At 37.7% G+C, this 14,565-nt stretch overlaps 1 protein-coding gene across 1 annotated transcript in view; it reads right to left on the reverse strand.

Moving 5' to 3' along the window:
- The window catches only part of LOC108798310 (sodium leak channel non-selective protein), a gene marked incomplete at its 3' end in the record, with an annotated part of 337,938 nt that overhangs the window by 257,596 nt on the left and 65,777 nt on the right, over positions 1 to 14,565 (reverse strand). Inside the window, exon 4 of the mRNA XM_018570048.1 lies at positions 11,731 to 11,913. Coding sequence (XP_018425550.1) covers positions 11,731 to 11,913 — 183 coding nt within the window. The remainder of the gene's footprint in view (positions 1 to 11,730; positions 11,914 to 14,565) is intronic.

Here is a 14,565-nt window from a genome sequence, read left to right on the forward strand (position 1 = left end):
TACAACCCCAACCACCCCCCACCCCCAGGTGAATTCTATGCATTGCAAAGATTTTAGCAAACTCGATTGCAGACTATTAACTTTATCTGTTTTGAAAACAGATAATTGATGTTTGCCTTAGCATGTCCTTTTATAAACGGAATGGGGAAATGGAAGGGTCTGCCTTTATTACTGTGACCTACATTATCCCAGGGTTGTAATAAAACTAGCACTATATGCATCTTTTGAGATAGACAAAGACTAAGAAAGTATCGAACATGAAACTCCTACAGCAGGGAATGTCTCTGATCTGACTTCCATGTATGCAAAGTTCTAGGGAAAGCAAAAAAAAAAAACCCAGAATAAATGAGAGAGACAAGAACTATTTACAGAACAATTCTAGTTAACCATTTTGCAAGGAAGCAATATTTGATAAAATAAAAGTCAATAAAAAAATATAATAATCCAGAAGCAGCAGGTTAAAATGCAGAGGTCAGAGAATGACTTGTGTAGCAGTAATAATATTAATTATTCTTTTGATCAATGTACCTCTGATTCTGTGCACCTACCACTATCCCTTCAGAATCTTAGCAAGTATTACTTGTTTTATTGCTGTCATATGAGCATACATTAGTATGTTTTAAAGTGATAAACCTACACCAATTTTTATATATTCATAAAAACACCGACTCACCACTTTCCATATGACATCCAATATGGTGGCATGCATACCTTTCAACTTAATGGCAACAGCTTTGAAAAAGAAAAGGTGATTCTGCATACCAGTTTCTCAAAAAAAACACCAATTTTCACTCATCACATGGCTAAGTAAATAAAGGACACTGACAATTTAGTTGGAAAATAAATATTTCAAAAGACCAGCTGTTATAGCTATTGTTGTTAAACAAAAACACCAAATGAAGTTTGATATAAATATGAATTAAGTTGATTGCTAAGTATTTTTGTGCTGATAATGGCAAAGTAAACACGGGAGTCATTTCCTGTAATTTACATAAAAAATGCTTCTAATGCTGTATTATTTACATCAGCCAGCCATAAGATTATCAACACATGCTCTATAGATTTTAGCAATCACTACCGAAATCTAAAAATGTGGACTGAAGCAGCATCTTACAACCCCAATTCCAAATAAGTTGGGACGCTGGGTTAAATCTACATAAAAGCAGAATGCTTTATTCATAATAGAAATAGAAAACATATCCAATGTTTAAAATGAGAAAATGTACCATTTTAGGAAACAAATAGGGTCATTTTGAAATTAACACTTCACAACAAAGTTGGGACAGGTCAACAAAAAGCTGGCAAAGTAAGTGGTACTAACAAGGGAGAACTGTAAGAACAATTGGTAACAGGTCAGTATCATGATTGGGTATAAAAAGAGCATCTTAGAGAGTCAGAGTGTCTCAGACGTAAAGATGGGCAGAGGTTCACCAATCTGTGAAAAGCTGCTTCTAAAAATTGTCGAACAATTTCAGAATAATGTTCCACAAGGTAAAATTGCAAAGACTTTAAATATGTTATCATCCACAGTACATAATTTCATCAAAAGATCCAGAGAATCTGGAGAAATCTCTGTGTGCAAGGGACAAGGCCGAAACACAATATTGGATGCCCATGATCTTCAGGCTCTCAAACAACACTGCATTAAAAACAGGCATGGTTCTGTGATGGACATCACTGCATGGGCTCAGGAATACGTTGAAAAATCACTGTCTGTGAACATAGTTAGCTGTGCCATCCAAAAAGGCAAGTTAAAGCTCTATCATGCAAAGAAGAAGCTATATCTGAACATGATCCAGAAACACTGAGGTCTTCTCTGGGCCAAAGCTCATTCAAAATGGTCTGTCGTAAAGTGGAAAACTGTTCCGTGGTCAGACCAGTCAAAATGTGATATTGTTTTTGGCAACCATGAGCACCGCGTCCTCCAGACTAAAGAGGAGAGGGACCTTCTGGCTTGTTATCAGCACCCAGTTCAAACGTCTCCATCTCTGATTGTATGGGAGTGCATTAGTGCGTATGGAATGGGCAGCTTGCACATCTGGAAAGGCACCATCAAAGATATATCCAGGTTATAGAGCAGCATATGCTCCAATCCAGACAATGTATTTTTCAGGGAAGGCCTTACATATTTCAGCAGGACAATGCTATATGGCATACTACATATATGAAAACAGCATGACTTTATAGTAGAAGAGTCCAGGTGCTTAACTGTCCTGCCTGCAGTGCAGACCTTTCACCAACTGAAATTATTTAGTGCATCTTGAAGCAAAAAATATGACAAAGAAGACCCAGGACTGATTAGCAGTTAGAATCCTATATCAGGCAAGAATAGGACAACATTTCTCTCCCAAAACTGCAGCAACTGGTCTCCTCAGTTCCTAGACATTTACAGAGTGTTGTTAAAAGAAGATGGGGTGCTACACTGTGGTAAACATGGCCCTGTCCCAACTTTTTTGAGACGTGTTGCTGCCATCAATTTCAAAATAACCTTATTTTTGTTCTATTGTGAATAAAATATGGGTTTATGAGATTTGTAAATCATTGCATTCTGTTTTTATATAGATTTTACACAGCATTCCAACTTTTGTGGAAATGGGATTGTATATGATATGATCACTTTGTTAAAAGCCCAACTTCAAGTATATTGCGTATTATACTTTTAGATGCCTAAATATATATATTTTTTTTTACCTCTGCTCCTTATGTGCTTTTTCTTTTATTAAAACATTTGAAAATGCTGTACCATGCTGCCCCAAGAAGACAGAAATACTTCTGGAACTCCCTGCCACATTTGACAGGTGTCGATGCCAAGCACCAGTCCTGATGCTGTCTCTACGCACTGGCTGTGTTTTGTCATTCAAAAAGCACAGCCTGTGATAACTCTGCAGCCAGAAGCCAGATTCTTTCACGTTTGGAGCAAATTGGACGACTTTTTATAAGGGTTGGTATTACCTAAAGGTTTTAGGTTCTGAGGGTAAGTTATTTTTTTTTTCCGTCAAACCTGATAGACATGACTGACTAGGTAGCTTTTAACTATTTGTCACTTAGGTTGATGCCATGGGGGTTTGGGTTGGCAACATCCTGTCTCAGTATTCTTGCAATTCCCTAGTTTAGGTTTCTGATTGTTGACTAAAATTGAGTAAACTTCACCCGCCCCGACTGTTGCTTTGAACCGTGACTCTTGGCTTTCTGTGCTCTTTTCCTGTCCTGATGCACAGCTAGTGGATTTGTGGGCACTGTCCTTCAGCTGCAGTCTCTGGGGTGCAAACAAGTAAAGTACAAACAAATAAAGGTTCTCTAATAGCTGGATGCTAAATGTGACTGGAATCACTGACCCTTACAAGAGTCATTTCCACATCAGTTGTGTTGTCAACTCTGCTCTGACAGACCAGTGTCCACATCTTCAAACATGCAAATGGAAGTATGGTACATTATGTTAGAGAAGATGTAAAATGTAATCACAGGGATGCTCCTGCCACCCCATTTCAAGGTATCTGTTTATGTAAAACAGCTGTCATTTGATACCTGCAGTTTTGGCTGAGGACTGGGATGTCTATGGGGCAGTAGCTGGCATGCCAATATAAAGATAGCTGGAGGTTATTAGTTGCATGATTTCTGTTTCTCTCTCTCTTGTTATATACTGTGTTTTTAAATAATAATACATCTCCACTTTGCCTGAATAATAGCAGTTACGAAAGCGTTAATGAATGTTACTAATAATGTGAATTTATGTGTTTTCCGCATAAATGCAGTCTTCACAGGGTTATTCTGTTTGGATGGAAAAGTTAAAGATAAATTACAATTTAATACTGTAGATTATTGAAAGATGAAACCCCTCCTTATTGCTTTAGGTGAGTGTAAATAAGCTTTCACGTCTTTAAATCCACTTAGCTAATTTGTACCATGCATTATTTTTCAGTTTTTACTCATAGGAAAGCAGCATCTACATTTAGGGGTTTGTTTATAAAAGTATAGGAAATTCCAATACCCTTCAGTGCCCTATAAGGGCATTATATCCATATGAATAGCATCAGTCCAGCTGTATGCCAGGCTTTTATAAATGAATCCCTTATTGATTCCACCAGTTTAAAATTAATGGAATCTAATTTTAGTATCTTCTAAGCCAACAAACTGTATAATATTGTGGTTCAAAGTTTCCTTAAGAACAATACAAATTGTAAAAGTCTTCTTTTCTTTTCACTTCAATCACCTATATTTTTAGATTCACAAAATATAGAGTATATACCAGTATTTATGTCTGGACCTGCAGCCATCCAGCATTTAATACGTTCTGTGCTTGATACAAAAGTATGAGTAATTAATCTGCACAAGAGATATGAAAGGGTTTCCCCGTTTCTTTATCACAGCGGGAGAACTTTCTCTATTCATATCTCATTCCCTGGGGTCACTTCATTTCCGTCTAAGCCATCTGCTTGCAAATTCATTTTTGGTGGAATCCCTTTATGCAGAGATGTTTATCGTGGGCTTACATTTCATATGATATTCTACTCTTTTCAATTAGATTTGTGCAGTAAAATTAATTGCAATATATGAAATAATGTACAGTACATTACTTTACAATTTTTTTTCCTAAAATCGAATGCCCTTCAAACTTTACTTTCCAACAATTACTTGTTGTTTACAACTGAACTATTGGTCTTATACATTCCATTTTTAAATGGAATGTGAAATGTGTATTTCTAATAATGCAGTGTTTACCTTTGTGATTTTTTCATCTGACTTTTACATTTTTAAATGCTTGCTCTGATTTGTTTTAGCTATTCTACTATGTACAGTAAATAAAGATTTGAAGATTAAACTTGCAGAGAGCTCTACATCTGACTCATCCTTATGTAACCTCTCTGCATAGCAACTGCAACTATGTTGGAGACTACATGGCTTCTAATACACAACCGATTCATAGACTTGCATCTTGAAAAGGAGCATTAAAGCACAACCTTTGTGCATCAATGCAAAGTAGGAAGCAGAGCCTGAGTATTTAAATATGCATGATACATACTGACACTACTAGGCCTTAGAGCTCTAGTCACAAAAGGGTTATAGCTGAACTACAGGCAAATAAAAACATATATAATTGAATTTCATACGTATAATTATGAACTGATATTTCCAAAGGATTTGTAGTTCCTCTGCCAGACAGTACAGGCAGGCCCAGGCCCTGGTTTGTACTTAAGCAATATATCTTGGTTCAGGAACCACCAAGTCTACTGTGTCTGCACAATAAAGGAGTAGTATTCTAGGTGAAAACTCAACTATGGAATGTTACAGTTCCACAGGGAGCATCATTCATATACTCAAATATGTGCAGCTCGGTGGTATCGTCTTTAATAATTCTGCTTTGAAGCTCCAGGTCCTGGGTTTGAATCCCAACTAGGATGCAATCTGTATGGAATTTGAAAACATTCTTGGCTGTGTGAGTTTCCTTTCACAAGCCAAAACAATACAGGTAGGTTAAAGTGACATTAAAGTCAACATATTTTTTACCTCCCCCCCCCCATGTTAATGTTAGCACTTACCTTAAATGATGTCTCTTAATCCGATCTTCTTCTTTTTTCCTGATGTTTTCATCTGTCCCTCCAGCGTTGCGGCGGCTCTCCGATCCAGCGCTGACTCCTCTCTGCTTGCAGGCACTTCCGATCCAGCGGTGTCTGCATGCAGGTGCACGCGTCTATTGACTTACCTTGCGTCTCTGCTCGTCTCCCGGCCGAGAATCTGAACTGCGCAGGTGCCCGCCCCAAGATACTTTGCAGCCGCCCGAGCAGTTCCGTATTCTCGGCACAGGAGACAAGCAGAGACGCAAGGTAAGTCTATGGACGCGTGCACCCGCGATAACAAGGTACATTTAAACCGCTGTTAAAGCGTTTTTTTTACTTTTTGCCTATATCTACTGCTTGCTAGCAGTAGATATAGGCAAAAAAAAGCGGAGCCAATAGAACCCCTTTAACTGGCTACCTTGCAAACTGGACCTAGTAAGTATGTTAGGCACTGTTGTGGAAATTTTATTAGGATGTGTTTTTAGTATATTGTAATATTGTCATCATGTCTCTCATTGTCTGGTTTGCTGCGTTACGCTCTATTGGAACGTGACCCAGATTAATCAGCACTGAGGGTAAACCATTGTAGTAGATATCTTCCTGTGGATATGGAGACGCAACCGCTGTGCACGAGGGGTCTCCGCCGGCGAATGGTCCATGTGCGCTGGCCAGGGGATATTGATGTGCGTTACGGAGCAGTGTACTTTTAGAGAGTGTATGGACGCCGGCGAGGCCCCTGCGCAATGCACGGATTTATTAGCTCGGCATGGATGCATTTGCTATGGGGACACGGTATCATTTTTGATACAGATACCTTATAGAAGGAGCATGCGTTTGCATCTTTTTGGTGCGTCTGATCAACGCGTTGGAAATAATATGGCGCTGTCCCTGCAGATACGCTCGCATTCATGAGAACCATAGTATAATTTCTATTGGGCATTGCTCACTGAGCAATGCTGGATAAAGTTCGCTCCAGTGGTAACAGGAGATTATGTGTGTGAGTCTGGGAAGATGGCGGCGTCCATGGGCAAGCATACTGACTCCTTTGTGTAGGGGTTCTGTTGCAATTTTGATACCTATTTACATTTTATTGTTTGTGAAAAGATTTTTTGAAAGCACTGTGATCAGAAAATAAATCAAATAGACTATATTCTGTATGTCACCAAGCCTCATACTAGTACAGTGTTTGGGGAAGGGGATATTCTATACAAACTGATAATGTCTTGATATGATCATTCCATAGGCAGATTCACACAAAGCAACAAGTCAGTCTTTCTTATTGATGAACACACATTAAACTACTGTAGTTCTGTGAGAGGCAGAAAGGGCAGAGAAACAGTTGGATGCGGAGGCACTTTGAGGCTAAGTGCATGAGTGCAGCTCTCAATCACAGCCTCATTGTTTACATTTGCGTAGGAACAGTTATCCTGCATGCATCCTCAGTCGTTATTTACATGTGAAGTAGCAGCTGGGATCGGAGCAGCCGAGGGCAGTTTGAAAGAGAATAATCTGACATACCTGAAGTGTCAGATTCTTCTCCTATTTCTCCTGCCTGTAAATCTGCAATATGTTAATAAAGCATTGCCCAGAGGGGGAAATACTGCATATAAAAAAATGGAATACTGCATTTACAATTAAAAAGAAAATGTTTGGTGGTGACATGACCTCTAAAGTGTACATGCAGTCCTAGAAATAAATTGTACCTTGTAAAGTAGGTGAGTAGTGAAGATGCATGCTGTGCTTAGTTTAATTATTAAAGTGACACTAAACTCAGGAGTTAAAACTTAAAAATGCAATCAAGTACATTAATTATTAACAAAAATGTATCTTATTTGTGTATTACTCAGCTGTAGATCCTCAAATCATCTCTGAATTGGTGCTGACAATGTCCTTCCTTCTGGAGGGTGGCTACTTTTGTTCCAAAGTAGTGACCGCTCCAAGCTCACTCCTTTGATGGACTACAATCTCTCTTAAACTAACTGTGAAAATGTAGTCTATCACAGGAGTTAGCTTGGAGCGGTGGCCACTTTACAACACGCACAGGGAACAAAAGTTGCCACCCCCGGAAAGAAGGACAGTGTCAGCTCCGAGGAGATGATTTGAGGAGCTACAGCTGAGTGATACACAAATAAGATTTCATTTTTGTTCTAAGTTGGGTTACTTGAATGCAATTTTAAGATCTAAGTCTTGTTCTAAAACAAATGTTCTATTTAAGGGTATTATAATACTAACATTATTTTTTCATAACACATATAGCAATATTTTTTTAAATATGAAATGTATAAGAAACAAATACTGTATTTATATTTTCATGTGTGTGTGTGCAAGAATATGAACTGATGAGGAATGGATATGAGAATAGGTTTAGGGAATTAAGTCACTTCCAGGCCTCTGATGCTTTTAAATACAGATGTTCTTAGCCATTCAGGTTGAATGGTGGCATCATTCAACCCACTTTCTTTCCCAGGCTGTCATGGATCAGAGAAGCAACACAGTGATGAGCTCACTTTGCTTTATCCTGCTGTCAGTATACTTCTTGTAAGCACATGAATTTCTGCTTCTCCCTCTTACACTTGAGCTCTGTGACTAAGGCTGACACCGAATAAAATCTAGGTATTTACACTACTACCTTTAATAATATACAGTATTAATGAATACACAAATGTCTAGGGCATAACAAAATATTCAGGTTTTCATTATTTAAAATAATACCTTCCACCTAAACATTATTTGACTATATCTTTATTGCATGTGCTGGGCAATGGAGCCTAGAATTTCATGAAGACATCACTCTGAAATAGGATATAAAGGAGTGCTGTCCCAAATCATTCAGATCTTAGGAAAATAGCTGTGATATATAACGCTGTCCAATTACAATTTGCCCCTGTGATAAGCAAGTGCCAGGATATTATCTTCTTTTTCTCCATGTAGACATAAACATGCAATCTCTGGTGACTCACTGTACAAGTTTCTACACCTTTCTAAAAAAAAAGGTGGTCATACCTTCCAATGACATGCAGATGTGTTCCTGAGAACAATGGGAGGGAAGACATCTGCCTGTCATCAAGGTGCTTCAGAAGGTAAAGATGAAAAAAAAAATGAGGAAAAGTAATGTGACAGATAAAAATTGGAAATGAGCAATACAGAAACTAAAAGGTTTTTCCTTCTCAATGTGAACCAGCTTTTAAACATAACATGTAGTTTATAAAAACGGTTTTGAGGCAACTTCAGCTCCTTACACTGTTCATCCTTTATAATTATGATGCATCTTAGGTTTGAAAACTGCTTAATGTTAGTATAGATTTCAAAGTTTGATGGTACTTAATACTACTGTATACACAGCAAAATAATAAAATACAGTATTGTTATTTCTTTTCTCTTTTTTTATATAAGCAAAAAAAAGGAAATCACAAATGGGATGTCTGTAATTTAAACCAATTGTGGCCTGTGTTGCCTGCAGAGTGTTAAAAAAAATAATATAATAACCCATTTGAAGGAGAGGTATTGGGAGAGTATAATGTACTCTTCCCAATACTTTGAGCTGGCAGTGACACTGCAGCTGTCATACATCAGCTCCATAACCGCTGATCATTCAGCTCACGGTTTCTGCTAGTCATCACTCCCAGCAGGGATTCTCCCCACCCCTCTCTCTGTACTCCAGCGCTCATTGAAGGACAGATGTGGAGGGTGCAGGCATAGCTGGCTCTGTCTGTCAATCAGGCAGCGGGGTGGATTCCAACAATATTGCCAGGATCTTTCCTGGCTGCAGCACGGCTCTGCGCTGTTAGCAAATAGAGGGCAGAAGTCGCATTCAATAAATTCCTTTATTTTTTTAACCTGCACTTTTCATTTCCGTCTGGTTTCTTGGTTTCCTGACATAAATGTACTCCTCCGAACCAAAAGAGAACTAAAGCCAATAAAAAGATTTGGCTATAATAATCTTTTAATACAAAACAATCTATAACTGCTTTAAATAATAAGACTTTTTCTGATCTCTGTGGCCCTATTTTTCAAAATATATGGGATAATGCTTCACCTATTGTGATATGCAAAAAATAAATCAGAAATAATTTCTGTTCCCCTAGTGAGTGACCGTGGAGGTGGCACAGAGCTTATATGCAGTGTGTAATAAATGGAATAATAAAGTCCTATTCATAAAATAGACAGTTACTACTAGAGAAGAACAAAAATGTAATATCACACCCACCCATCCAACATGCTATAAGCCTATGATATGTAATCAAAGGCTTCTAACACCCTGCCCAAATAAATGTCTTTTAACTAGACATGTGCACTGCCAAAAAATTTGTTTCGTTTCGTTTAGTTTTAAATTCGGATTTGTGTTATTTCGTTTTTCGGGATTCGGGTGTGAAAGTCAATTCGGATTCGGAATTCGGATTCGGACGAAATTCAGTAGCGTTCGCACGAACGTTCGTTTCGTATTCTGTTCTTATTCGTTTCTTATTCGTTTCTTATTCGTTTCGTTCGTTTGCAGCAAAAGTGACATTTGAGGGGGAAAAAATATTTTTCTCCTTCTCTAATGTCACTTTGCTCCAACGAACAAAACGAATAAGAAACGAATAAGAAACGAATAAGAACAGAAAACGAAACGAACGTTCGTGCGAACGCTACCGAATTTCGGAAATGGAAATTCGGATTCGTTTGCATTCGTTATGTCTGTAATTCGGAATTCGGACACATCCGAATGTCTGAATTTACGAAAATTCTTCCGAATTTCGATTCGGAACGAAACGAATCGCACATGTCTACTTTAAACAAATGCCTTCTCGTAAGTGTGAATGACAACTGACAAATTGATGACTTATTACCATGTCCTCTTATCACATTTTCAACATCTATTCAGTGAGCTGTATTTACTCTAAAGCTCATTGATAGGAACATTAATTCATAAAAATTAATTTTCAAATGACTTTTCAATCAATGCATAATAAACATGAGGACATGATTATGACCATGTTGTCAGCCACGCAGCCCAAGAAAAAAAAATAAAAAATAATAATTGTATGCCTTTTACCTTTTTTTCCACTATTTTTTAATGTTGTTGTTGTTTGAGGTTTTTTAGATAATACGAAAATTTCAATTAAAAAAATTGAAAGATAACATGTGTCCAGTGTTGCTATAACCCTATTTGTTTTGCTATTGTCTAAACAAAATCAAATGAACAAAATGCACCAAACACAAAAAAACAAAACAAATAATGTTATCTTATTTGAACATTTTTAAATGACATCATGTTAAATTATAATCCCATAAAGTCTGGCTAATTAGTTGGGTTATTTTCTCTTTTTTGTGGTATTTTCTTGCTTTTTATGTTTTGTAGACAATGGGAATAAAAAGCATCTGAATAGCAACTCGAGGTGCAAATCTTTATACAAAAAAACTACTACCAAAACATACTTAGCTTCCGTTATAGCTGGTTCACAATTTTCTTATCAAACAGGATTCTGGGCATTAAGTAATCACAGGAAAATGGGTTCTCCATCTTGGCAATCTCCTTCTCTCTTGTATTGAAGCTTTTAGTGCTGTTCCATTGTAAAATCCTTTGATAGAATACTGCTTTTAGCTTTGAAACTGGCCTTTTTATCTTGGAAAGTTTGTAGCCATTCCTTCATAGGCGTAGCCTTTTCTACTTTTGTCCTACATCAAGTTCTATGAAGGAATCATTTCTGCCTGCAAACTCTAGATGGCAGCACAGTACCATAGATGCCATAGATCCGCTATGTCAAAAGGTCAAACTATTGCTGCTTTATTGACAAAGCTGCTATAAAGTTTGGGTGCATTGTTTGAAACAATGGGAACAGCTGAAATTCTGTACTTTCTCTGCAAATGGTTTTTATGAACCAATACTTATCTTCCCATTATTTTAAATAACAGCATGTTCTCTAAGAAAAAGGTGTCTGTCTCAAAATCAGATGTCTATATATATTGTAAAGGAAAGAGGGAAACTTTGGTCAGCATTTATTTAATACGTTTTGCTTATACCACAATGTCCAAAAATTAGCTAGATTCATTAGTTTGTGGAATTCATTGATGTTAAAGAGCTCCAGATTAAACCGTTTGAGCCATTTGGATATCATTTCTGTAATTCATAGAAAATGCTGTGCAGAAGAGTAACAAAAAAACATGCTGTCAAATTATAAAATGTTTATCTCACCTTGACAATTCCTCTTATGTGCATTTTTGCAATCATCTCTGCAGTATAAAGAAACATCAATAGTGTATCAAGGGCAATCGTCACATACTGAAGGGGAGGATAATGCTCAAAGGTCTTCGGGGTGTTCATACAAACGGAAATGACACTGATAATTGCACAGATGCGTAGTAATGAGTGCACCCACTGAAAGAAAAGAACATTTTATTATACATTTTCTTACAGCAAGCACGGCTGTATGACAAGCATAATTAACACTGCATATACATACTTATGTGCACAGAATTACTTAAAACTAGGAATCTTTTCAGCATGTGCCCAGCTGTTATGAAATTGGCAGTGGAACTAAATTACAAAAATAAATACAGGTTATAAAAAAGTAATTTATTCAAAATATCTGACAGATGTGAGTTTCTTACATGTAGCAGATGTGAATTTCACACGGATTTAACCTATATCATCTTTGCAATTTCAACGCTTAAAAGCTGACTTTCACCTGTGCATCATGTCTTCGGTAGCTTACATAATTTTGTATGGTACATAAAAATGTTATGTTACATTTAAAGTACACTAGTCATGTAATACATTGCCTGTCATAGCTGACAGAAAAAAAGCTTGCAGCAAGTGTTAAAACCCCCGACCTACATACTAATTCCAAATGAAAGTATTGACATATTGTTTAAGAATCAGCAAATGGCAGCCTATATATTTATCTCATGTCATATGTCTTATAATTAAACCATTAATGCTGACACTTTTAGAATTAGTTTTTTCACAGGTCATACATGATAACAGACTGTACCATATATGGGATATGATATGCCACAAAACCTGACAGATATCTGCTGTCATAATACTTTCCTTTCTACTAACAAAGAGATACATAGAGGCACAGTATGGTGCCAAATAGAGACATATTGCCTATGACTACTAAAGTATTGACCAAACACTGCATCTTAATAGAAGATTTGACTTGCCAACAATCTAGTAGCTCTGGATACATTTTTAGGTATCACTCTTGGTTCACTCTTGTGAACAACAAATAAAAAAAATGCTGCTTCAAAATATCTCCAGCCTTTGATGATTAATAGCATTTAAGATTGAAAATTCAACTTTTGTTGACATGCATGGTCCTAAAGCCGGGGTCTCAAACTCAATTACCTTGGGGGCCACTAGACAATTTTTTTTCTCCCATGGGGGCCGCTCGACAAATTTCAAGCTTTAAAATAAAATGTAACTATATTTGGTATGGTACTACGGTCCCCAATACACACACAATAAGGCCCCATTCATATCTGTAGGTTTAGGTGCGATTAGGGATTCCTGCGTCAAAAACTTGCGTTTTCCTGCAGCGGGAATCCCTAATCTGGCGTTTACAAGCGGCCGCTGTCACCCATTAAAGTTAATGATCAGGTGGCAGCAGTTGCATGTAAACTCCTGCACACCGCATGTAATGATATGTGATATTATTACATGCGGTTAGAAAACACTCTCCCTGAATGCACAATCATTGCGTCCAGGGAGAGTGAGCTGACAGCACCGCAGCGCCAATCACAGGCACGGAGACATTTCCCAATCTCGTTGCCGTTACTTTGAGACAACTGTGCTAAAGCAAACCTATCAAGAGAGAAATACGGGGGTTCCATTGCTGACCTTTTTCTGAAAATACTGGTTAACTGAATTCTAAGACTAAATTGTATGCAGAACAAAAGTCAGAGAGCTTACTCATTCCAGCACATTGACTAAAAGATACTGAAGCAAGAAGGGCAACACGACAGCTATGTAAGGGGGGTCTGTCAATCTCTCAATCTTTACTGTATACAAAACTAAAACATGATTTTTGTACTCACTAGACCAGACATTATCTACTGAGAATCTACCTGTTAGTTCCATATCCTGTGAAAGAGCACTACAGATTTCACTAGAATATTAAGATCCAATCAGGACTTCTGTCGCTGCCACAAAACTCCTCGTGTCCCCTTGATTAATTATGTAAACCACAACTGTTACAGTGTTCGAATTAACCTGGACTAGTAGACTGGTCAGATGGGGGGTCCGTGAAAAGACGACAGATAAATTGCTCATACTCTAGGATGCTGATTGGAAATTGCAATTCTTCCATAGTTCAACAACCCTGAACAAACAGAAGGTTCAGCTTTAGAAGATTAAATCTGAGAAGAGAACAAAAAAACCTGCCCCCTGACATTGTCGGGAACAGAAGTCACGATGACAAAGGCACTTTCGTTAGAGGATGTAACTGGACCATCTTAAAGGAAAGGTCAGCTACCATAGGAATGCTCAAACCATTTTTAAGGTGAGGTGCAGGTGGGTCAACTGCAGGAGGAGTAGACTATTCCATACCAAAAGAACCACTTAAAGATAAGGAATCACCTATCAGGGTGTTTCCAATCTTTGTAGATAAAATCATCTAAAAGGGGATGATGAGGAAACATTGACAAAACCTTGGGTCAATGATAACCAAGCCCTGCTGCTGAGTTGGGGAAAGGAACGGAGGAATCGAGTAAAGTGGAACATACAGCCTTGAGTAGAAAGGAAATGATTTCCTTCTGTTTAGGTAAAACAACTGCTAACTGAAATTCAGCTGGTAGAATCTTATTTTGTAGGGAAGAGAGTGATTAAGTGTCTGACAAATCCTCCTTAGAATCTCTGACTGAACTAGAAAATAAGCATCTCCTAGTCAGACTCTGGTGGAGAAGGCAGTGGTGGCATTTTAAACCCCTGAAATCAGGTGGAGCCACAAGTTGGACCAACTGCGGCAGAAGACAGAACAGAAATAAATACCTCCACAGTAAGAAAGGAAGAGGAATAAGACTTAAA

Source organism: Nanorana parkeri, unplaced genomic scaffold (assembly GCF_000935625.1).
Source record: "Nanorana parkeri isolate BGI_ZX_2015 unplaced genomic scaffold, ASM93562v1 scaffold1447, whole genome shotgun sequence".
In the NCBI taxonomy this organism is placed as follows: Eukaryota; Metazoa; Chordata; class Amphibia; order Anura; family Dicroglossidae; genus Nanorana; species Nanorana parkeri.